Source organism: Polypterus senegalus, chromosome 1 (genome assembly GCF_016835505.1).
Source record: "Polypterus senegalus isolate Bchr_013 chromosome 1, ASM1683550v1, whole genome shotgun sequence".
Classification (NCBI taxonomy): domain Eukaryota; kingdom Metazoa; phylum Chordata; class Cladistia; order Polypteriformes; family Polypteridae; genus Polypterus; species Polypterus senegalus.
This window is the reverse complement of record NC_053154.1, coordinates 52,449,711-52,475,709: the sequence shown is the minus strand read 5'-3', so window position 1 is coordinate 52,475,709 and position 25,999 is coordinate 52,449,711. Positions and strand designations below refer to the sequence as shown.

The following is a 25,999-nucleotide window of genomic DNA, read 5'->3' as shown; positions in this document are numbered from 1 at the left end:
GTATAAGGAAACTTTTTTTAAAAGGAGCGTTGATTAAACTGACTATAGCAGACTTGTCATCTTCTTAAAATGACTTTATTGATTTGATATTGACAATTAATCATAAGGTCAAACATCGAGGATTTGAGTTTGCATGGACTGTGCTGTTTCTTTTTTTTTCGTGACATCGTGTCAGTAGAGAGTGTGTCACATTAACAATGCATTCTGTCCTAAATGACAGCGCACAAGCTTTTTTATATTTCCTAAAGGCCAATGTGTCTCAATTTGCTCATTAATATATTTTGACAGTGTATTTTAGTGAGAATGATTATAAACATATTACCCATGTTCATTTCATAGATAGATATGTAACGTTTGGTGAGTATAAATTAAAAAGTAACAACACATATAATAGTTATGTTGCATTGTTTATGATTAAGAAAATTCATCGTTTATCTGAAATGTTCTACGTATACAGTCGATTTATTCCACTTCTGAAGGTGTACATTGTCAGTATTCTTCATTGCATTTGCCCCCAAGTGTAACGTGTGCCAGTGTAATCGAGGGATGGCAGACAAGCTCACGTAATTGGTGAAAAGTAACATTCTCATCCTGATGTCCAGGCTCTTGTCATAAATATTCTCATCTTGTGCTTTTTCTCATTCCTGCAAGTTTACTATTATTATTGGACATGTAGAGGAAATGTGTTTTATTTTATGTCTATGAAAGGAAGGACGGTAAAGCCTTGAATGAATCTGAGTGTTGATGCTTTGGGTAACAAGACAGGTTAAGAAGCAGGGAACATTGAATGTGACATTGACTGCGGGGGATTGTGTAACTGGAAGATGGTTTAAGAATACAGAAACGACAAAAACGTAGTCTTTCAGTAATTCTATTTATGTCAATTATTTACTCTGTTGTGCTGCACTTCGGAAGATTACTTATTACTTATTTACCAAGGCTTTGATAAGATGAATTCACAACTGAAGGAATGTTCGTGACAAAGTCAGGTGCTTTTTTGAAAGTTTGGCTCCAGATGTGCTTATCCAGCTGCTCTCTTTTCTCAGTACTTGATTGATCTTTACGTTCACCTCTGGATGAATTCGCAAAGTGTCTTTACAACTTTTTTGTTTCATTAACGCAGAAATCCCGTGGCTTTCCTAAAATTGCAGAAGACACTGCTGATGGTGCTGATTCAATTTTAAAGACAGTTGTGATTAGTTAAGGCAGAACATGCTTTTACTCACATTGATTTTTGGAAATCAATAATACAAATCAGCAACATGATCTGGGAATCACTGAATAGAGTAACATTTAATTAGGAATGTCTTGCGCATATACTGGTGTAATGACCACGTCGGCTTTAGTGAAGCATTTCTTAGCCTCTGTGATATGATCGACATGGGGTAGAATAGATTCTGGATTGTTATAATACCTGCTACCTTAAGCAAAATATGCTCATCCATTTGTTATAGATTCTTGGTGGACACAATTCCACACCGAGGAAAAAGGTGCTCCATGTAAATCGTTCATAATATCTCCAAAATATATTTGTTAACTTTCAAACAAGTACACTACTTGACTGTTTTACACAAAATCCAACATATGCGAGCCCCAACTAGGATTTGAACTCGGGTTAGCGTATTTTATCAATATAGCACAGACCACCGCTTGAGCCAAAGCACTTCAGCAGACTAGTTACTGACCAAATCGACTGCTGACTGCGCAGATATCAATGACGTCATTACGCTAGCATGCTCAAAATCACGTGACGCATTTAAAGCAAGCCTCGAAGCGGTGCTTCGATCTCCAGTGCTTCGATAGCTCGACACAGTGTCGAAACCTGAGTATCAAGCGGCCCATCACTACATAAAATGTAAGCCAATCTTCATGACGGAAGAAGGCCGCTTCCTCTGCGGAGCCGGGTCCGTAAAAGGTGAAAGGGGCGGACACATAGCAGATTTGCCATGCGGTCGCGGGAAGGTAAACCGAAAGCCCTTAAAGTGGTGGCGGGACAGAGGCAAGGCAGACCGAACGATTCAATCAATAAGGTTTATAAAATGAAACGTCAAACAATACAAGAAAAAGCATTAAATAACTATATACAATAAATACAACATGAAATAACTAATAGAAATCGAACAATCACTTATGAAAAAAAGAACATGAAAAAAAATACGACATGACTATATACATACACTAAAAAAATGTAATGAAAAAACTATATACATAGAATAAAAAATATTGCCATGACCTGTAGATGAAGCCCAAAATTAAAAGACAACTGAGAGCGAGGCCTGCCAACATAAAAAGTGCCAGTTATTTGCAAAGATTGCAAAAAAAGTAAAAACAGCTTCAAAAAGGAAATGAAGCAGGCCTCCCTTTCTGCCAACAGATAAAGTGCCAGGCAGTTTTTTATATATATATATATATATATATATATATATATATATATATATATATATATATATAAAAAAATCAATGTATGGGCTCCATTTACAGATTAAAAAAATCAAAAACCAAGTTATTGGCAATCCCCCCGGCACGTTTTTGCTTTTGCCTCCGCTTTTCCTCCAGCCACTCCTCGATGGTTTTGCCGGCTGACGTGGAGCAAAAGAATTCCCCCCCAAATTGGCTGTGGCCGAACTCTTTGGTTTTTTGCCGTCCACAGCTCTTACATATATATGCTTCAATCTTTTTCCTTTGTTTGGGGAGGATTCCTTGCTGTCGTGCCAGCTCGTCCGCCTCCTGCTTTTTCTTCCGCCGCCAGGCAGTGGTGCGGGGTACTGAGGGTCCTGCCTGCGGCGGTGGAAGCGGAGGACTGGCAGTGTCAGCCGGCGGGAGAGTGGCTGGGTGGCGGGGCTTCATGTGGCACGGGGGTGCAGAATGATGGCTGGTGCCACATCCACGGGGCCCCGACGTCTCTGCGTCGGTCAGGCGGGTAAGGGAAGTGGAATGATTGTACAGCGGACTGCTCGGGCCCGTGGGTCGTGGGCGTGTGGTAGGGGTGGGCTCTGTAGCAAGGGCCGAGCTGGTTGGCCGGGGCACGGCCAACTCCAGATCCCGCCGTTGAAGCTCCCTGGTGCGAGCGTAGTGCCTACAGGGACAGAAAGCAAAGTCAGTCACGGTGGGAGGGAGGAGAGCAGCATGGTGGATGGTACTTGTCCAGTGCGTACTTACCATTGTGCCAGTGTGCGCTGATTGAGGGGGAATAACTGGATTCGAGTCTGGGCCAGGAGTACCGAGTTTGTGAGGATGTTTTCCCGGATGCAGATATAATCCCGCATCACAGCTGCCCAGCGATTCACCCTCACGCCGCAGATGGTGGTTCCTTCGGGGTGAATCCTGGACAGCTCTACACAAACGGCCTCCACAAGGCGGCTGATGTTTGGCATCTGTGCGGCTTGGCCGACCATACACCTACAACATTCAGGGGGCCGAGAGAGAGTCAGTCAGTCAGTGATGCCATCGATATCCAATCAAAAGGATAGAGGCCACACCAAAGAGGTTGATCACCTACCGTCGCAAGCTCTCCACTCCCGGTGTGACACTGGTGTGCGAGTGCTTGCGCCGGAACCTCCCCTGCACCAGTCTTTCCTGGTAGCGTGGCGGAAAGCGAACTCTGGCCTTGTCGCCCTCCGGCAATCGTTCCCACAGGGTGACGATGTCCGCCACTTGCTGCTGTGTCACGTAGGCGTGGTGACGCAGCTTGACAAGACTCAAGGCCAGGTTGACCACGTGCTGGTAACCTGGGTCAGTGTCAGTTCCAAGGCTATGCTGTTGGGGGGAAGAGAGTAAAAGTGAGAAAGGGGAGCACTCATCAGATATTCCACAGGTATAGCACAACTTGTCAGGAGACACTTACCAGCTTGTGGGACCTGCTTTGAGTGGCCTCGTCTCCAGGGGAGGTCTCCTGGTCGGCTGGCCCAGACTGTGAGGCGCCGATGGCAGGATGCAACTGGGACCTGACAGACGACAACGGTTGTTGGACGAAGTCCTCCTCAAGGCCGAAGACGGCGTTCTCCAGAGCTTCCTCTTCCAGGCCCTCGACCTCTTGGAAGCCCTCGTCGACACTGTCGTCGTCGTCCGTGTCAGTCCCATCCGGAGCGTCGGGATCCCTGCCCAGCACTCGACCGGTCTGCGAAAACAGGTACTGGATACCAATAAGCTTACCTGTGAAAAGGAGGCAACTGTTATAAAATGAAAAGGTGGGACGGAGGGAGAAACAGACAGACAGACAGCTCGACGCCCGCCTCACCAGTGTACTTCGCAGGCCGGGTGTAATCAACAACGAGCTTCCTGTGATATAGAATCTCGCTCAGCTCGTTGGTGGAGTGCTGGAGTTGGCCACTGTAGCAGACCATATCACGGTCTGCTCCCTCCACTGCTCGTGCCGCACGGTCTTCGTTCCACCGCGTCAGGCCTTCCAGCAGGTAGGCCTGAAAGTGGGCCGCACTGGCTGAAATGCCTGAAAGACACAATGAGGGTGAGAGAGAGAGAGATACAAATGTAATGCCACCCACTCCCTCGCACAACACAGGTCAAAAGTACAGGTTTCTGGGCACCCTTACCAGGTATGAAGCGGTCCAGATGCAGGTGGAACGACTCCAACGAAGTTGAACCTCGCGCACACCTGAACACCGGCAGCGTGATCCCCCCTTTGACCAGCTGCCCGGTCTGCATGTACAGGTGCACGCCAGGTGGGTCCTGGATGCAGTGGAGTTGGCGCCTCTGAGTTTTCCAGATTTCCTGGATCTTGTCGCGGTCCAAAACCGGGACACCCATGTTGTCAGTGGCATCCCCGAAGGCCTCCAGCATCTCGTCAATGAGCCGGCCAGTCTCCTGCACGCCACGTGTGCGGCGGCAGTGGCGGGCCAGCTCCTTCAACGGGATCTTTCCGTAGCCGGAGCCTCGGGATCGTTCCCGCCTCACCAGCCCTGGCCAGTCGCAGCCGGGCGACGTCTCCCGGTCCCACTCAAAGAGGCAGAACGAGAGACGCGCCATGAAGAGGCTATATAGTGGGTGGCTCTCCGTGGTGACACCGGCCGCAGCGTCGCATCAGGTGCCACACGTCGAGCCGCACCACCAGCTGTTCCCACTGGTGGAATAAGAGGGACACCTTGGAGGGTCCCCCGTGGGAACAGCAGTCTCGGTCCACGTAGAGGACCAGAGGCGGGGACACACTGGCATCACGGTATCGCCGCATCAGCCCAGTGGCCATGGGGTGCAGGCCAGCGCCCTCGGCTGCAGTGAGGACGCTGATAAGGACCTGGCCGTGCTTGTTCCCCACGTTGGTCACCCAGGCTGCTGTTCCTGCCGCGGCACCGGCGAGTTTCTTGGTCACCTGAACAATGAAAGGAAGAGCGACAGTAAGCAGGAAGGAAGGAAGGAGAGAGGGAGCGGACGGCGATATCGCTCACCTTCTTGGTTGAGTCCATCTTCAGGATTGAGCCAAAGATGGAGGTGATCCGGGCCTTGATCTCATCTATCCTCGAAGCCACCTCCCTGGCATAGACAGACAACAACCACTTTGTACCGGGCACCGGGGTCATCTGCGGTAGAAGCAGCGAGGCCGCAGGTGGCTCGACACCCGGTGTGATAAATTTGGTGGCCGCATACATGAACTTTTTGGACCGCGTCAGCCAGGACTTGGTGTGCTGCTCGAGCAGATATCTGCGCAGCCGGGTGGCCCCATTGCCCAGCGTGCGCTCCTTCATCTGCCCAATCAGCTTTACGTCGCAGGATAACCTGTGTTAGACAGAACAGAGATGTTAGGACTGCCCGTGTACCTGTGGAGAGTTGACCTAGCCTTCAGAGACTCCTTGTCTGACCTGTAAGTCAGGATAGCTGGAAAGTCATCCCGGTGGGTGTGGTGCAGCTGATCCAGGATATCCTGCGACCAGCCTGCCACCTTCTTCCTGCAGCGCCGGCACTCTAGGTACTCCGTGGCCATGAAGTACCATCCATCTGTGTCCAGGACCCTCCGGACGGTCCTGTAGAGTCCGGCTCCCGACAACCTGTGGCTGCACGCCGTGCAGGACAGCTTGTAGCCCCACATGCGGTACGGCATCCACAGGAAGAACGGGCGCTGAAAAAAGGTGTCGGCGATGTCGGGGGCTGGAGGTGCACGTTGCGGGGCCGGGAGGAAACCACCAAAGGCGAAGGTTGGAGGTCAGCACAGGCTTTCCGTCCTTGCCAGTGGTGAAAAGGGCCCGGCTTACCCACTTGTGCTGTTCCTTGGGTAATGTACTCCTCCAGCCCTCGGGCAAAAGTAGCTGTGTGTGTGAGAGAGACAGACAGACAGACAGACAGACAGAGACAGAGAGCATGACCAACACAAAAACAAACAAAAAGAATCAGACAGGGCCTCTTCCTTTCCCGGCAATGCAATTCATACAAACGCATCCTTTTAACTCACCTCTCTCCTGGCTACAGATTGCGTTTGCGAAGGCTGCTTTCCCGGATCAGCCGTCGGTTGGGAGCGCTGGGATGGCACTGGCCCTCTACTGGTTGCAGACTGGGAGGTAGATGCTGGGGAAGGTTGTTTACAAATTCAAACAAATAACAGGTTAAACAGAAAAAGTGAAGGAGCCACCACCAGTTTCCATGGGTGGCTGTCACTTACCAGCCTCCAGCTCCATGCTGGCCGAAAGCAGCACGTCATCGGAATCTCGACGACGGAGGCTGCTGCAGAGAGAGAGGCGCTGGGGGCAACGGTGGTGGTTTTGGGACGGGAGGAGGTTTCTGCTGCCTTCGCCTCGTCTCTTCGCCGCACATAGAGCTGGAGCGCATGCATCCTGGTGCCAACTTTGGTGGTCTGACGCCTGAGCCATTTGATGTAACTGCATTGGGGTACAACAGCAGAAACGGTAACACTTGAACAAATGGAAGCAGGGTCCCACTACCTTGCTGGGCCCTTCCCTCAGACCCCACCCAAAATTCTTTTTCTCACCTCTTGGCCTCCGGATCTGCTGTATTGTAAAGGGCCTCAAACGTCAGGTGTCCGTGTTGGCCGAAGCCGACGAGCCTCTTGCCCTCGTCCGGAGCCCCAGCCGACCCGTCTCCCCGCCGTTGACGGCGGATGGCCGTCTTCACTTCGGGAAAGAGCCAGGCGTAGGACTCCAGGGCGTTCTTATTGCCCGCCAGCGGCTATCTGACACCTGGCCATCTTCACGCCCCTCAGGTGGGTTGCCAACACCATGACGGCATAGCCGAGGTCATGGGTCAGCAACCATTTAAAAGTCTGGCCCCGGTACTGTCCAAACTGGAGCTCGCTGGCGCGCGCACCAGCTTGGAGTCCCCGGGGTCACCACCTGCGGCCCGCGCGCGTCTCCTGGCCTGCTCCCTGACCGTCTCGGCCGACTTCACCTTGAACGGCACAGAGCCGCTCAGGCGGTTTGCCTTGGCGACCTGGACCGCCTCGGTGGAGGCCTTGAGGGTCAGTTCACCGGAGGTCTCAGCGGAACTCTGGCACAGGGTTCAAGCTGGAAAAATCAGATAAACCAAGAGAAAGTTACAGTTCCATTCCAAAGTTTTACAACACCCGTTTTTCTTCCAATTTAACCAGCTGGAATGCAACGAGCGACCTGAAACGGATCCACAGGAAACTGGCAGACATTTGACATTTAAAGTTTAGGTTACCAAAAACTGAAATTAAAGGAAATTTCAGAATATTACAAATTGGCCTTCAGGGAACAACTAGTAGGTTGAAACTTCCATTTAGTGTGCACCAAGCGACGTTGCCTCCAACAGAGACAAAATAAAGAGTAACTGAGCATGCAAACAATGAACAAGGGAACAACAGGATGAGAAACCACCACCTTTGAACAAATTCTATAGGCACCAAGCCCAATATCCCAAAAACTTTTTTTTTTTTTCTTCGAATTAACCTTTGTCTTATTTAACCTATGAATACTTACATGTCAACACCGCAGGTGATGTTGGGTCTATTAAAACAACGCAATCAACCAGTACGTCAGTTAAAGAAAGAAACCTTTCCTTTGACAGGAACATTACTACTACAAACAAAGACTCACGTAGGTATACTAGTGGCAGCCATGGTAACAGATACCCAAAAAAGAGTTAATTCTCAATTCTGAAAAGTAAAAGGGAAAAACAAAAATTAAATGTAATGGTTGGTAATACTAATACACACTTTTTTTAAGGCCTTTAATAATATTACAACTACTATGGTTACACTGCATTTTGCTTTTGTTGGCATTATTATTATTATTATTATTATTATTATTTACTAACAGACATCATTATAACGCAATTCTTTCTGCCCAGACTATTTACAGATATTTATATTACTGAAACCAGTTTAATAAAATACAAAAAAAAAAGAATACTTTTATTAATATGTACAAAACAAATAAATTCTCATTACATTCAACCACATCTGTTTTATTTCACTTCGCTATAATCCTTGTATTTTGTGCACTAAGAGTAACATCAATAGCACCGTTTCAATTGTATCAGCGGGCCCCACTTTAAGATGAGACTTGAAACTTGAAACATGACATCACCGCTTTTACACGGGGAGGCGGGTCTTTCCCAACAAAACTTGAAACGCTTCTCTCTTTTCAGCCAATAAAAGTTTACAAAATTATCGGCACAAGAGCGCCTCGACCAATCGCTGCACGCCGTTGCACGCTTCTGCTTGTCAATCATCCCACAACTCGGCACAAACACGGCACAGAGTCGCCGAGAAGATCGGAATTCTTTAGGCGCAAAAAATATAAGCCAATCTTCGTGGCAAAAGGAGGCCACCTGTGGAGCAGACCAGGGAACGTAGAAGGTGAAAGGGGTGGATGCATAGCCGATTTGCCACGTGGCCGCGGGAAGATAGACAGCCCTTAACTCTTTTAGGACGGGTGTCAACTTTTGTCGACAGGAGGGGCTGAGGGCGGATGTCGACAAACATCCAGGGATAGAGGGCGACAAAACTCATTGTCACGTCGCAGGCATTCCCTCTCTGGTTGGAGGAATGTTAATCTCGTTGGCTCAGCAACTAATCCTTGCGTGAGTTGTGCTATGTAAACAAATAGAAACAAAGGCAAGATGGCATCAACATCTTATGTGGGAGCGAAGCGAGTTTAAAAAAGAAAATACTCGGCTGAAGAAACTTTGCGCATTATCGCGGAGTCGGACTCTGATTTGTCAGGTTCTGATTTCTTTGATAGTGATCAGGAGATCGAGGAAGAAATTGCGGAGCAGGCATTAGCCGATCGGAGACCAGCCGATGCCACCGCAGCTGCTCGGCTGGCAGCTGAGTGCATTCGCGCTGTCGGTGCACCTACGGCAAGGTTCGCTTGGGAGGAATACCCAGAAATTGATCCTTGGGAGCCGAACTGGCTACCGGACTTTACAGAAAGGCACGGCTTGCTGCTGGACTCAACCGATTACATGCCGCTGGACTATTTCAGGCTGTTTTTTCCTGAGGCAGTTTTTCAACTGATTGCTGATGAGACGAACAGGTACGCAGAGCAATTTTTTTGAATCGCGGGACGCGCTTGCTCCGCATTCTCGTTTTTCGAAGTGGAAACCCACAACCAAAGACGAGATCAAGGGCATTGTGGCATTGCAGATAGAGATGGGACTGGACTGGCGATATAATTTCAGGGAGCACTGGTCCAAACGTACTTTGTCACCTGGTGGCTTTGGACAGGTTATGCCCCGTGATAGGTACGTGCTACTGCAAAGCTTCATTCACTTTTGTGATAACAAGAAGCAAATCCCAAGGGGTGAGCAGGGCTATAACCCCATGTATAAAGTTCAGCCCCTGCTTGACATAGTGGAGCCAACCTATAAACAATTTTATCAGCCTGGCCGTGATTTGTCTGTGGATGAGTCCATGATAAAATATAAGGGACGGCTTTTTTTCCGCCAATATATGCCAGATAAGCCCACCAAGTATGGCATCAAGGATTTTGTATTGGCTGAAGCAAGCACTGGTTTCTGCCTAAAAGTAATTACTTACACTGGTAAGCATTCTTTTCAGAGGGAGAACTGTCCTTTGACAACTCAGGTTGTGCTGGAGCTGCTTCAGGGCTATGAACATTTGGGACATGATGTGTATATGGACAATTTTTATAGTTCACCAGAATTGTTCATAGAGCTACAGAGCAGGGGAATTGGAGCTTGTGGCACAGTAAGGGTGAGCAGGAGACACATGCCTTTACAGTTGAAGCCAGAGAGGCTGAAAATGAAAAAAGGTGACAATCCTGTTTTCAAGTGGGTGGATAACTTGGTGGCATTGACATGGCATGATGTCAAACGGGTTACTTGTCTTACTACAGTTCACACCAACAATTTATGTGAGAAGGTAATTCGTTCAAAGGGAAACCCAGATGGTAGGAAGCTGGACAAGCCTGTTGCACTTGAAGAGTACAACTGTAAAATGGCTGGAGTTGATCGACTGGATCAGATGCTGGGGTCATATGCTTACGGCCATAAGTCCACCAAGTGGTACCACACTGTGTACCATCGCATCCGTGAGATTGCACTCACAAATGGATATACAGTGAACCCTCGTTTATCGCGGTTAATCCGTTCCAGACTCTACCACGATAAATGAATTTTCGCGAAGTAGGATTCTTTATTTATAAATCGAACATTTTCGCAGTTAATAGAAAACCTGCTTACGACCTTTTAAATAACATTTAACATTATTAGAGCCCTCTAGACATGAAAAAACACCCGTTAGTCACCATTACACGCGTATTACCCAATATATTACACAAAATAAGAGAAAATAAGACATATTAGATGTTACAAATATATTATTGTACTGTACAATTAATTACACACACACCGTTCTTACACACAACCACTAACCTATGAAGGCACGACCTCAGTAGGAGAGTCTTAAGGTGGTTCAGTATCTTCAGCAGGTGTATCGTTGCCTTCTTCCGCTGAAGCAGTACTAGGAGTAGGCAGTGGGTGTCTGGGTGCGCGGCTGAAAAACATCGTGATAGGCAGTTGCTGGCGCTGTCTTTCATTTGCGCGAGGAGGCTTTTGTATGGTTCGATCGCTCCATCAAGCGCATTCTGGAACTGCAATGCATGCATCATTTGTGGGTCCCATTCGCCAATCATGTCCTGTACAGTAATCCCTCCTCGATCACGGGGTTGCGTTCCAGACCCCCCCGCGATAGGTGAAAATCCGCGAAGTAGAAACCATATGTTTGTTTGGGTATTTTTATATATTTTAAGCCCTTATAAACTCTCCCACCCTGTTAACATTATTAGAGCCCTCTAGACATGAAATAACACCCTTTAGCCAAACGTTTAAACTGTGCTCCATGACAAGACAGAGATGACAGTTCTTTCTCACAATTAAAAGAATGCAAACATATCTTATCTTCAAAGAGCTGTCAGGAGCAGATAATGTCAGAGAGAGCTAAGCTAAGAAAAGCAAACAATCAAAAAATCAATACGTGCTTTTAAGTATACAGAAGCACCGCGATAAAGCGGCATTTTGTAGAGGAGCCTCCGTGTCCTCTGTGCAAACAGCCCCTCTGCTCACACCCCCTCCGTCAGGCAGAGAGAGTGAGAAAGATAGAGAGAAGCAAACAAGCACCGCGCGGGAAGCATATCTTATATCATTGAGGAGTTTTAGTTAATATGTAATACATGCTCTAATTGGGCAGCTTCTAAGCCATCCGCCAATAGCGTCCCTTGTATGAAATCAACTGGGCAATCAAACTGAGGAAGCATGTAACCTAAATTAAAAGACCCATTGTCCGCAGAAAGCGGCGAACCAGCGAAAAATCTGTGATATATATTTAGATGTGCTTACATTTAAAATCCATGATAGAGTGAAGCCGCAAAAGTCGAAGCGCGATATAGCGAGGGATTACTGTATATTATTCAAGCAGGCAAACCGTGACAGTACTATGACTGTGGCAGATTTCCGCAAGAAGGTGGTGGAAAACTTGCTGGCAGAATATGTTGGAGTGCCTTTGGCAAAGCGAGGAAGGCCATTACAAAGAGCAGTGCCAGACAGGCTGACTGAGCGCCACTTTCCTGCAACTTATGAGGACAAAAAGTACAAGCCTGACTGTCTTGTGTGCAGCAACAGATTATTGAAAAAGAGGCACCAGTGCAACACATTATTGTAAGCAGTGCAACGTGGCAATGCACGCAATTGGATGCTTTGAGCGTTACCACACTTTGCAGGACTTTGCTTTGTGAAATTTACAATATGTGAAATAATATGTTACATTACATAGTATGAAGGCTCATACAAAATGCAAAACAGTTATGTTGTTAAAAAATAAATATTTTTTGTTTCTTTGATAAGTTAAACAATTGTTTTGTGTTCTTTTTGTAAAAAAAAAAAGGTTTTTAGAAAAATATTCAGCCCTGGGAGAAAAGAAAAAAAAAAATGAGCCCTAAAAGAGTTAAAGTGGCGGCAGGAAGCAGTCAGGCAGACGCAACGATTCAATCAACAAGGGTTATGAAAAAAATAACATGAAATAACTATATACATACAATAAATAAAAATCAAACAATTTTTGCAATAAAAAAGCTGTCAGTGCCATAACCTGCAGATGAAGCCCGAAATCAAAAAGAAAATGGAGAGGAAGAGGCCTGCTAACATACAAAGTGTCCGTCAATTGCAAAGATTGGAAAAAAAAAAAGTAAACAGCTTGAAAAAGGAAGGAGGCCTCCCTTTCTGCCAACATACAAAGTGCCTGGCAGTTATATAGATACACAGATTATCAAAATCTTAAGCAGGCCACCTTGTGAACAAAAAAAAAAGAAATGTATGGGCCAATCTACAGAAAGAAAGAAATAAATAAAATTTAAACTGCGGTGGGTTGGCACCCTGCCTGGGATTGGTTCCTGCCTTGTGCCCTGTGTTGGCTGGGATTGTTGTCTGGCTCCGGCAGACCCCCGTGACCCTGTATTCGGATTCAGCGGGTTGGAAGATGGATGGATGGATAAACTTTTTTAAAAAATCCTTTAATGGCCATCCCCACCCCATCTCCTCTTTTCCTCCAGCCACTCCTGGACACTTCTACCAGCTGAGGTGGAGCAAAAGGATTCCCCCTCAAAGCAGCTGTGGCCGAACTCCTTCGTTTTAGGACGGGCACAGTGCTGGCAAACAGACTCCACCTTCTTCCTTTGTTGGGGGTATCTTGTTGTCGTACCAGCTCGTCTGCCTTCTGCTTTTTCTTGTGCAACCAGGCAGTGGTGCTGGGTACTGAGGGTCCTGCCGGTGACGGTGGAAGCAGAGAAATGGCACTGTCAGTCGGCGGGGGGAGTGGCTGGGTGGCGGGTGCTTCATGTGGCATAGGGGGGTGTCCAACGATGGGTGGTGCCACATCCAGGCCAGGTTGACCATGTGCTCATAACCCAGGCCAGTGTCGGGTTCAAAGTTATTCTGTTGGGGGAAGAAACCGAAAGTGAGAAAGGCGAGTACTCCTCATGATATACCTGTGGAATATCTGACTCGTCGGGAGAGAACGACTCATGGAACACCCTTTGAATGGCCTTGTCTCCAGGGGAGGTCTCCTGTTTGGCTGGCCCAGACTGTGAAGCGCTGATGGCAGGGCGTGACTGGGACATGTCAAACAACAAGGGTTTGGAAGTTCGTGAGGCGAAGTTCTCTAATAGGCCGAAGATGGTGTGGTCCAGAGGCTCCTCTACTAACCCCTCTTCCCCTTTTGGAAGCCCTCGTTGACACCTTCGGCATTGTCTGTATTGGTCCCATCTAGAGTATCGAGATCCCTGCCCATCACTTCCTCTAGCACTCAACTGGTCTGTGAAAACAGGTACTGGATGCCAATGAGCTTGCCTGTGGGGGGAAATAAAGGGGAACAGATTTAAAATGAAACTTTGATGTAACTGTGTTGGGGTACAAAAGCGGGAACAGTAACAAGTGAACAAATGGAAGCGGGGTCCCACTACCTTGCTGTGCCCTTCTCCCTCAGACCCCACCCAAAAGTCTATCGCCTCTTGGCCTCCAGATCTTCTGCATTTAAAGGGCGTGAAACGTCAGGTGTGTATGTTCACTGAAGCCGACGAGCCTCTTGCCCTTGTCCAAGGGCCTGGCTGACCTGTCTCTCTCCCGTCTGACAGATGGCCGTCTTTACTTCAGGAAAGAGCCAGGCGTAGGACTCCGGGGCGTTCTTCTTGCTTGACGGCAGTCTATCCGACACCTGGCCATCTTCCCGCTCCCTCTGTTGGGTTACCAAAACCATGATGGCATAGCCAAGGTCATGGGTTAGCAACCACTTAAAAGTTTGACCCTGGTATTGTCCAAACTGGAGCTCGCTGACGTTGTGCTCCAGCTTCTCCCTGGGGTCACCACCTGCTGCCAGCGCGGAATTCCTTGCCTGCTCTCAGACCATCTCAGCTGACTTCACTTTTAACAGCACAGAGCCAGGCAAAACTGTATGCCTTGGCTACCTGGACTGTCTCAGGTGAGGCCTTGTGGATCAGTTCACTGGTGGTCTTGTGGCAGAGCTGTGCCAAAAGGTTCAAGCACACATAACCAGGCGTCTCAAGTCTAAAAAAGGAACACTAGTGGATGTCATGATAACTGATGCCAAGAACCAGCAACTCTGAAAGGAGGGGAAAAAGTAAAAAAAAAAATCACTACTAGTATTATCCATTATATATTTTAAGACCTTTTTAATGACATTACAATTACCTTGTTACAGTATCATTTACTATTGTTAGCACGTGTTTTAAATAGTCTTGAAGGTGCTGCATTATTATTATCGTTTCAATTGAACAAAAGAAAAATCTTATTACATATTAGTACTTCATTAATGTGCACAAAACAAGAACATTCCATTATCACCATTAATCTAAAAAAATCTCTAATTTGCTAATACTATATGTATATTTTAAGGGGCATTATATACACGGCAGATCTATGCAAGCTATCCAGAGTTTTGAGTTTGCTTGTCCCTCTAGGGTAACATTGTTATTTTGGGGCAAAGTGAATAACTGATTGTCTCTGTGGCATAGGAGTTATACTCCTCTCTCTCTTTTTTCTTGAGGAGACTTCTGCGACTTGTTGCCATCACTTTCCTGACTGGGGACTGTACGGTCATCAGTTTTGCTTTTTCTGTATGGCTTGATGTGACTGATATTGTATTTATTCTTTAAAGTCGCCCCTTCAGAATTTGACAATGTAACAGCCTTGCCAGATAACACCTAGATGACATAAGGCCCAGAGAAATCTGTCTCAATTCCTCCTTCCTTTCCTTCCATGCTTCCTTATGTTGAAGAGAAGCACCTCTTCTCCAATACCTCTGTAAATTTATATTTTGGTGGTACTTTTGTACTCCTTTTGCATATCTCTTCGGTTTCCCTGAGACTTGCAGACATTTTCCATTGCTTTTTTGTTTTCCGTCTCCATCACTGGTTTTTTTTTTGGCTTCAGAGAACATACCATTAAGGTACTCTCCTTGTGAATAATTGTTGGAAGGCTAAAATGAAAAACAAATTTGAATAAATATTAACATGATAAAGTAATGTTGGATATAGCAACTAAGCAAAACAAGGTGAGATCTATAGACTACTAAAGCCATATGTTTTATTGTAGCTCTAACTCCAGAAACAAACTCGCCGGCATGTCAACAGGAGCCTCAGAGGGAGAAAACTGCCTCCCTCCCATGTTTTATAGGTAATGGGGAATGATTTTTGATGTTGTGGACCTTGGATGTAATTACAGAGACTGTTTGGAGAACAGAGAATTCAAACAAAAGTTAGGTTTTTTTTTAAAAAAAAAAAAAAAGTTTAAACCACCATGTGCCATGGGTGTCTGTCACCATCTTCTAAATCCATGTTGGCCAACAGCTGCACATCGTTGAGAATGTCGATGAGGGAGGGAGAGAGAGAGAGAGAGGGGGGAAGGGGCATAGGTGCGAAGTGGTGGTTCAAGGAGGAAACTGCTGCCCTCACCTGGCACACAGAGCTGGAGTGCCTACAGCCTGGACCCAGCTTTATCACCAGATCCACTTAATATTAGGGTATTAACTCAAAAACAGAATAGGTTACAAGTAAACAAACGGAAGCAGGGTCCTACTCGCTCACTCTGCCTTTCACCTCTCACCCCCACCCAAAAGCCACTTAACTCTTGGCCTTCCGATCTTCTGAGTCATAAAGAGCATTGAATGTCAACTGTGCATGGTTGCTGAAGCCAATAAACCCATACATGGCCTCTGGGCTGCTCCCTAGCCACCTTTTGGTGCCTTCACTCTGAACAGCCCAGAGCTGCCTAGACCGTACACTTCAGCAACCTGGTAGTTTCATTAATTTTTTAGTACATCTAGTTAAGAAACGTCTATTCCTATAAACAGAAAATATAGCTTTATAATATGAGAAATGTTACACATCATAGGTGGAAGTAAACAAATTACATGCAAAAGTAAAAGCAGGAATGGTAGCTTTAGGAGAAGGCAGGGAGGACTTGGGTCCTAAACTTTTATTTCATTGCAAAGACTGTTGCTTCATTGATTTACAGGGATGGAGTTTCAGAGGATGTGAGCTGAAACGTCAACTCAAAATGTACTAAACAATTGTACAGTGAGTCTTTGGAATAATAGCCAGCATCTTATCTCAACTGTTTATATGGGATAAGTAGTGTTGACAGATTGTGCGGTGCTTTGATTCAGAGCTCACTGTGGTGTTCATAGTTGAGCCTTGAAGATAATAGTGGAATGGACGGAAAGTTGATCCAGGGTTTATGTGGTCATAGTATTTTATCCAAGTTAAGACTTTAGCAGCAAAAAGTTTGAACTTTTTGTATTCTGTTAATGCATCATGAAAGAAAAGAGGTTATAAAAGATTGAAAAAATACTTCAGAGAAGTAGAGGCAAATACACTGAAGTTTGAAGCCACTGTCAAGAATGACTAAGGCTGGTCACAGAGGAGAATTAATAGGCAGAATTCTTAATTAAGTGAGCTTATTAGCATTTATGTCTGTTGCCTATAAATGATGTTATGGGAAAATACAAGCTAAATGGGGTATAACTGTCAAACAGACTCATTAACTTTGCAAGGTTTATTTGCATAGTTACAGATTTTCATAATCCTTTTTGTTTCTTGTGACAAGTGAACCTTTAATGGCTTATATACTACTAGTCAGTATTGCTTCTGTATACATCAATTACATCACCAAGATAGTATTTCAGATGAATGTAGGTGTGGTTCTTAAAACTAATGGCATAATAAGATGTGTAGTCAACAATCTTATTAGCATTGACCAATTCAGTAGCTTGAAGAGATCTGGTACCCGAGTTTCATAGGAAAGAAATTCAAGAAACCTAAAGTGTCATACACCTTACATTCAAAGCAATACAATGAAGAATTGGCGATGAATATATCTTTTATGAGTGCAAACACAGGGGTACCTTCAACTTCACTAATGATAATCACTGACTTCTGACAAACGTACTTATTACCATTCAGCTCAAGCCATTTCACAGACACCACATGATGCACCTTTTCTATGCCCAAAAGATCTTCCAGGTTATCCTGGACATTTTGCAAATTTCTCACATGAGACACTGGTCCCATTTACCACCTCTTTGGGAAAAAATAGGGTGTTCCACGCTGCTGACATTTTGACAGCATTCAAATAGCTGGTTGTGTTTTACAAGGGACTTGCATATATTCTTGAAATTTAACTTGAAAGACCATTGTTTTAAAAAACAGTGTTTAGATTCAAATCTCATGCACATATGTCTTACCATTGGACCTAAAGCTTTAATCTGTGCAGGAATGTGCAAAAGATAATGCTGCTTCGGTGTTATGGTGCTTTCAGGGAACAACCGTTTTATATGAGTTAAGTGTTCTTTGATAAGTGACTTGAGTTTCGATATAGTTGCTAGAGAAATTACTGGTGCAAATAGGATCTGAACAATCTGCATTAATTCAGTAAGGGCTTGAATATATGCATTTCTGTCACAACTGTCCAATACAAATGGTAAAATCTTGAGGAGCACAAGCATTTGACCAGAAGATTGCTTCAATTTGTTGTCATTTGATGACAATGTTGTAACAGTGATAGGACAAGGCTTGTCTCTGACATCAACTGAGTATGGGTATCCTAGTACAGCACTATTGAATGTGTCCAAATCAACCTGCCCTGACAGGACAAGGTGTTTCAATACACTTTTTACTTTTAGAGGTGCTACTCCCTCTAGTATTACATGCATTATATCTTGAGGGGTTTGCTTGATTAGATCAAATGCTGGAAAGTCTACCAATTTGCTTTTCCGGTTAATTCCATATGTGGTTTTCAAACTGTTTCTTAAAAAATCAGTAGAAGCCCTCTCAATTTGATTACATTGTCTGATGTGCCTATTTAATGTCCGTTGAACAAAGCTCTCCTCGTCAAAGTGAATCTGCATGTCTTCAAGACTGCACTCAGTGTCTGCACAGAATGAAAAACCAACTCCTTCTTTAAACCCAGTCACCTCATGCTGAGCCAAGGTGTCTCCACAAAGTGAGACTAATGCACCATAAACAGTTCTCTCACCAGCAACAGTTTGGATTCTCACACCATTGTACAGCATATTCAGATCTTCCTGTATTCTCTTCAATATTACATCAACACCACACTGAGCAATATCACTTGCCATGCAATGGCAATTAAACGAATAGCTGCCAGTTTGAGATCTACTGTATATTTGGGATTTATATTCCCTAAGGTATAGTACACCATTAGAAGTTTGTTTTTTGAGGCATGTAACCCTAGAGGATTACATAGTTCTATTTCATCTGTATACAGCATCAGCTGTAGGGCATTTGGTCTAACAGAGAATAATGGATGTGATTTCAAAATATCACCCTCAATGATGTCCTTTAAAAATCTACTGTTGTCTTGCACTTCTCTATACCTTTGTCAAACATGGCTAAAACCACAGGATGTGAAAGCAATTGTTCCAAACTTTTGACCAAAGGTATGTAGCACAATGATTGAGATCTTATAGTTAGAGCCCAAGATGATGCCTGTATTTTATAGCATGCAGACTGGGCAATCTCAATTTCTTCTGCTTTAACTACACCGAACAGCTCCTTGATAGATGATTCTTGCATATACGTAGTGGAAACTTTGGCAAATGGGTCTTCAAAATGATCAAAAATATCAATTGCCTCACTAAGCAATTGGTCTAACTTCTAGATGTCTCTGAAATATCACTGCCATCTGATTTTTCAAACTGATCAGCAATGAAGCTTGGTAGTGCTGCACTCCAGATACAATGTCATTGACAAAAAAAGGTAATACACCTCCACAATTTCCATCAACAGCACCTGACATCATATACATTGTGCAGTATCTGTATAATTTTAAAGAATGCCTTTATTCAGTTTTTCTATTGCTTCGCTATGAATGTACTGTACAGTATGTAATACTTGCCATATGTACACTGTGTGCACAATTATTAGGCAAGTGAGTATTTTGACCATATCATCATTTTTAATGCGTATATTCCAACTCCAACCTGTATTAACTTGAATGCTTATTGGATTTAAGCGTCAGGTGATGTGTATTTGTGTAATGAGGGAGGGTGTGGCCTAAGGAGATCAACACCCTATATCAAGGTGTGCAGAATTATTAGGCAGCTAGTTTTCCTCAGGCAAAATGGGCCAAAAAAGAGATTTAACTGACTCTGAAAAGTCAAAAATTGTAAAAAGTCTTTCAGAGGGATGCAGCACTTTTGGAATTGCTAAGATATTGGTGTGTGATCACAGAACCATCAAACATTTTGTTGCAAATAGTCAACAGGATCGCAAGAAACGTGTTGAGAACAAAAGACACAAATTAGCTGCCAAAGATTTGAGAAGAATCAAACGTGAAGCTACCAGGAACCCATTATCCTCCAGTACTTTCATATTCCAGAGCTGCAACCTACCTGGAGTGCCCAGAAGTACAAGGTGTTCAGTGCTCAAAGACATGGCCAAGGTAAGGAGGGCTGAAACCCAACCACCACTGAACAAGAAACATAAGTTGAAACGTCAAAACTGGGCCAAGAAATATCTGAAGACAGATTTTTTCAAAGGTTTTATGGACCGATGAGATGAGAGTGACTCTTGATGGACCAGATGGATGGACCTGTGGATCAGTAATGGGCACAGAGCTCCACTCCAACGTGGAGATGGGGTACTGGTATGAGCTGGTATTTTTAAAGATGAGCTAGTTGGACCTTTTTGCATTGAAGATGAACTCAAAATCAACTCCCAAACCTACTGCCAGTTTTTCAAGACACTTTCTTCAAACAGTGATACAGGAAGAAGACCATGATTTTTATGCAGGCCAATGCTCCATCACTTGCATCGAAGTTCTCCACTGCGTGGCCAGCCAGTAAAGGCCTTAAAGATGAAGGAATAATGACATGGCCCCCCTTCCTAATCTGACCTAAACCCTATCGAGAACTTGTGGGCACTTCTTAAACGCTAGATTTACGGGGGAGAAAAACAATACACCTCTCTGAAGAGTGTCTGGGAGGCTGTAGTCACTGCTCCACAAAAAGCTGATCGTCAACAGATCAAGAAACTGACAGACTCCATGAATGGAAAGGCTTATGACTGTTATTGGAAAGAAGGGTGGCTATATTGGTCATTGATTGATTGATTTATTTTTTTTGAAATGTCAGAGATGTTTATTTGTAAATTTTGAGGTGTTTGTTTATTATTCTCACTATAACAGATGAAAATAAACAAGTGAGATGGGAAAATTTTCATTTTTCCTTTAGTTGCATAATAAATCTGCACACTAATAGTTGCCTAATAATTGTGCACATATGTATTCCCCTGATGATGTTCACACTCACATTTCCGTTGTGAAACATTCAGGTTTCAGGTTTATTAACATTTTGGATTGACTGATAGCACTGTTTTTGTTCCATATTAAAATTAATCCTCAAAAATACAACTTGCCTAATAATTCTGCACTCCCTGTATACAATACTTGCACCATGTCATCAGTAAGTCATTTTCTTTAACCTGCTTAGTTAGATGCTTAACCTGATATAACAGGGTCATGGGGGTCTGCTGGAGTTTAGCCCAGCTAGCACAGGGCGCAAGGTAAAGGTACCGGTCCATTGCAGGGTGAACACACATACACACACACACACACACACACACCCCAACCACACACTAGGGCCAATTTAGGATTGCCAGTTCCCCTAAACTGCATGCCTTTGGACTATTCGAGGAAACCCATGCAGACATGGGGATATCATGCAAACTCAACACAGGGAGGGCCCAGGACACAAACCGTGATCTCCTTACTGTGAGGCAGCACGGCAACCACTGTGCCACAATGCTGCCCTTGCCGTCATGTATGCAATGTAATTTATATGGTTAAGAAAACTAATATGGTTTTCCTAATATTTTAATAGCGTTCAATCTAATAGCAAACACTGAATAACCATTGTGCTTAACATCTGTGTTTGAACTCTTGCATAAATTATTGCACAATTATAGCAAGCCAACAACACTTGATTGAGAAGAGCAAGTGGCAGGGCATATGAACATGTGGCACATATTACAAACTCTTCTGTCAAATTTGTACTTTTATTTTCTTCATTCATTATTGTCTCATACCTGTGATAGACGGTGTTTCTCTCTAGCAGAGAGTACAAAGGCAGTGGCACGTTTTCTCAGTGCATTCACATCAGGCTCTTCATATACAGCACATTCTTTCAACTAAAAAACCGTTAATGGAAAACAAATTACTGGCGAAAGGGTAACTTAAATGGAACGAATAATGCATAACTTACACAATGACTGCTACATAACGATTTTTTATGGGAACTGACTTGTGCAGATTCAGGTAACGTTTTATCCTGTTCATTCTTAGTTATGAGTGCTGGGCCTTCAGTAGCGAACAGAGTGGCATCGACAGCTGAGACGTCATGACATGAGCCGTTTTCGTTGTTTGAACAGCCAACATCAAGCGCGGCATGATTTTCCATGCTTGTGCATTCCTCAGATGTTGCCTCAATGCTAGGCACATGAAACTTCTCACAATAGCGTTCACTCAATTGAATTCGAAAAGTTCTAGATGTACATGGCCCTGCCTTGTCCTCCGTAGCTTTATGTGCCATTCGCTGTCCACTTGACCTGATACATTTGCGACTGAGAAGATGTGGTGAATGGCGCCGTTTGACGTGTTAGTAAAAGGAGTTGTAAACTCGATTCCTGAGTGCAACCATCAATGCCGCAAATTACTCAGAAATTTGGACTATGACTGTGTACAGTATTTATGTGGTTCAGCAGTGCTCTTAATGTCACTGCCGCAAAAAAGCAGCAGATAAAACAATGCCAAATCATTTTACCGTGGAAAGATATCTCTCATGACACTCCTCGATTGCAGAGGAGAGTGCCAAAACGAGTGTTGTATGATTGACTGACGTAAGATTACATTAGTGAGAAAAAGGGAATACATTCTTTTTTTTTTTTTTTATTAATTTTATTGCACTCCATACAAAGCAATCAAGTTTCTACAAAAAAAAATAGAGTTAAGAACAGATCGATCCCCACCCTTGAGAGAGAGAGCAAGCCAAACGGCATAAAAAATTTTACAGCTTTTAAACATACCTAAATTAATAAATTCTCTGTGCTTTATGAACTTATTTTAAAATATTACTGATTAGATCCTGCCATGTTTTGAAAAAGTCTGTACGATCCTCTAACTGAGTATTTGATTTTTTCCAATTTCAAATAATATAACACATCAGTTTCCCACTGACTTAAAGAGGAGAGTTTGGGTTCTTCCAGTTTATCAGAATAAGTCTGCGTGCCAAAAGTGTAGTGAATGCAATCACAATTTGTTTGTCTTTCTCCACTTTAAGCCCCTCTGGAAGAACCCCAAACACAGCTGTTAATGGGTTAGGAGGGATTGTGAGTCCAAGGCTGTCTGAAGGTAATTAAAATTTTTGTCCAGAATAATGTTAATTTGGTGCAGGCCCAGAACATGTGACCTAGTGAGGCTGGGACTTGGTTTGCAGCGTTCACAGGTTGGATCATGCCCTGGAAACATTTTGGAGAGTTTTAGTCGAGACAGATGTGCTCGATATATAATTTTGAGTTGTATAATTGTATGCTTTGCATATGGAGCTCGAGTGAATTCTCTGCATTGCTACTTTCCACTCCTTTTCTGATATATTAATTGAGAGATCTTTTCCCAGTGTCCTCTTGGATCTTTGAAAGGAGGGATTGTAAAATGATTTTATATATTGTAGAGATGGAGTCTAAGTCCTTGAGATTGAGCAATATTTTTCCAGCATGGATGAGGGTGCAAGATGAGGAAAATCTGGAAGGTTCTGTTTAACAAAGTTCCTGATTTGAAGATAGTGAAAGAAATGTGTAGCTGGAATGTTAAATTTGGAATGTAATTGTTCATAGGATGCAAAGACGTTGTCTATATAAAGATCTCTAAGCAAGTTAATTCCAAATTTTTCCAGATATTAAAACTGCATATGTTTGTGAAGGTTGAAAGAGGTGGTTCTCTTGCAGAGGTGCCACAGATAGAAGCTTCTCCGTCTTAAAATGCTTTCTACATTGGTTCCAGATTCTAAGTGAGTGGAGCACAATTGGGTTATTAGTGTATTGCCGATAGCGTGTGTTTATTGGAGCACAGAGCAAGGAATACAAAGAAGTACTGCAGGATTTTACTTCTATTGCGGTCCAAGCCTGTGTATGTTCTTCTATTTGTGTCCAGGTTCTTATCGCCTGTATATTTGCTGCCCAGTAATAAAACTGGAAGTTAGGTAGAGCCATGCCGCCTTCTGCCTTTTGTCTTTGTAGGGTCGCTCTTTTGATGCGTGGATGTTTTGAATTCCAAATAAATGAGGTTATTGTTGAATCTAATTGCTTAAAGAATGATTTATTAATGTATATTGGGATGTTTTGAAATAAAAAGGAGCTTAGGAAGAATATTCATCTTAACAGTGTTAATTCTTCCAGCTAGTGTGAGATGAAGGGTTGACCATCTATGCAAGTCTTGTTTAATTTTTTCCATGCAGACGAAATTTTGTTGATAAAGAGCTTTATGTTTACTTGTGATGTTTACCCGAGGTATTTAAACTGTTCTGCAATGATAAAAGGTAGGGTTGTCTAATCTAATATTATATGCTTGAGAATTCACTGGAAAGAGTACACTTTTATTCAGATTAATTCTGAGACCAGAGATCTTTTGAAATTCTGTGAGTGCTGCTAAGACTGCAGGCACAGAATTTTCTGGGTCCGATATATACAGTACCATGTCATCTGCATATAATGAGATTTTCTGTTCCAGTCCTTCTCTGCTAATCCCCTTTATCTGATCAGTATTTCGACAATGTATTGCCAGTGGTTCAATGGCAATGCAAACAGCAGCGGTGACAAGGGCATCCTTGTCTAGTGCCACGTTCTAGTTTAAAGTAGTCTGAGCAAATGTTATTGATGCAAACTGAAGCTTCTGGGTTAGTATACAGTAATTTAATCCATGCACAAATGTTGGGCCAAACCCAAACTTCTCCAATGTAGTAAAAGGTATTTCCATTCAATCATGTCGAATGCTTTTCTGCATCCAATGATAATAATATTTCTGGGGTGTTTGATTTAGTTGGTGAGTATATTACATTAAACAGGCGTCGAAGATTTGAAGATAAGTGCGGCCCCTAATAAATCCAGTTTGGTCTTGTGATATTACGAGGGAGCACTTTCTCCATCCTTCTAGCTATGATTTTAGAGAGTATTTTAACGTCGTTATTCAGAAGTGAAATTGGTCTGTATGATGCACATTGTAATAAGTCCTTATTTTGTTTTGGAAAACAGTGATTAGTGCTTGGCGAAAGGTTTGTGGAAGAGATTGGTTATCTCTGGCTTCTGTAAATGTTGCTAATAGGAGGGAGCTAGCTGAGCGGAGAATTTCTTGTAAAACTCTGCAGGGTAGCCATCAGGGCCTGCTGCTTTTCCACCTTGGAGTGACTTTATAGCATCTAGTAATTCTGATAATGCAGAGGTTTATCAAGTTCCTCCACACTAAAAGCGTCTATTTGTGGTATCTGTAATGTATCCAGAAATGCATTAGATTGTATTGTCTTCTTTAAACTCAGTAGTATATAGGGATTTATAGTAGTCTCTGAAAGTGTGCATTATATTTTTGTGTTCGATGATTTTATCTCCGTTAGTGTTAGTGATTACGAGATTGCGTTGCACTTCTTGCTTGTGAATTTGTTGAGCTAAAAGCTTATTAGCTTTCTCTCCATGTTCATAATATTGATGTCTGGATTTGTAAATTAGTTGTTCAGTTTCTTTAGTTGTCTGGAGGTTTAGTTCTGATTGTAGAGCCTGCCTCCTCTATGTAGAGTCTCGCTTGGTAGTCTGGCATGTTCTTCATCTATTTTAGTAATTTGCTTTTTATCTCTGCTACTTTCTTGGCTTGGATTTATTTCTGTGGGAAAGATATGAGATAATCTGTCCTCTTAAGAAGGCCTTAAGAGTTTCCCAGAGTATTCCTGCAGAGATCTCAGGGATGTATTTGTCTCTAGAAAGAATTTGATTTGTTTGGATATAAATTCAGTACAATTCTCGTCAGCTAATAGAAGCGGTTGAGGCCATCTCTGGGTGAGTGTATGGGGCTTAGTAATTTCAGCTCCAAGATCATAGGTGCATGGTCAGAAATAACAATAGCATCGTATTTACAAGATTTAATCTTAGGCAAGAAGTTATTGTCTATAAAGAAGTAATCAATCCTTGAGTAGCAATGATGTACTGGTGAGTAGAAAGAATATGTTCTTGAATTTGGGTTTAAAACCTCCAGGGATCTGATAAGTTGTGATCAGTTATAAACTTTGTAATTATCTTTGCGGTGTTAGATGCGTTCCCCTGTGGAGGAAGTCCTATCTAAAAGTGGATTTAGAACACAATTAAAGTCCCCAGCCATTATAACTTTATGAGTGTTCAGATTGGGAATGGATGCAAATAAATTTTGTATAAATTCCTTATCATCAACATTAGGTGCATAAACATTTATCAAAATCATTTTACAGTTAGATAAG

At 43.6% G+C, this 25,999-nt stretch overlaps 1 protein-coding gene across 1 annotated transcript; it reads right to left on the bottom strand.

Annotated features, from left to right (window-relative positions):
* Positions 1-4,990: 4,990 nt before the first annotated feature.
* Positions 4,991-6,049, bottom strand: LOC120523331. The gene is made up of 3 exons (XM_039744594.1): positions 5,811-6,049; positions 5,400-5,727; positions 4,991-5,323 (listed from the first exon to the last, which is right to left on the bottom strand). Exons 1-3 carry the CDS (start codon positions 6,047-6,049, stop codon positions 4,991-4,993), a joined length of 900 nt encoding a protein of 299 aa, XP_039600528.1.
* Positions 6,050-25,999: the final 19,950 nt, after the last annotated feature.

Bases quoted from the DNA above. Each gene is read 5' to 3' on its own strand.
- LOC120523331 (XM_039744594.1), bottom strand. From the start codon at position 6,049: ATGCCGTACCGCATGTGGGGCTACAAGCTGTCCTGCACGGCGTGCAGC. The intron at 5,728-5,810 runs GTCAGACAAGGA...TGTCTAACACAG, and splicing joins CCAGCTATCCTGACTTACAG to GTTATCCTGCGACGTAAAGC. The intron at 5,324-5,399 runs GTGAGCGATATC...TTCATTGTTCAG, and splicing joins AGATGGACTCAACCAAGAAG to GTGACCAAGAAACTCGCCGG.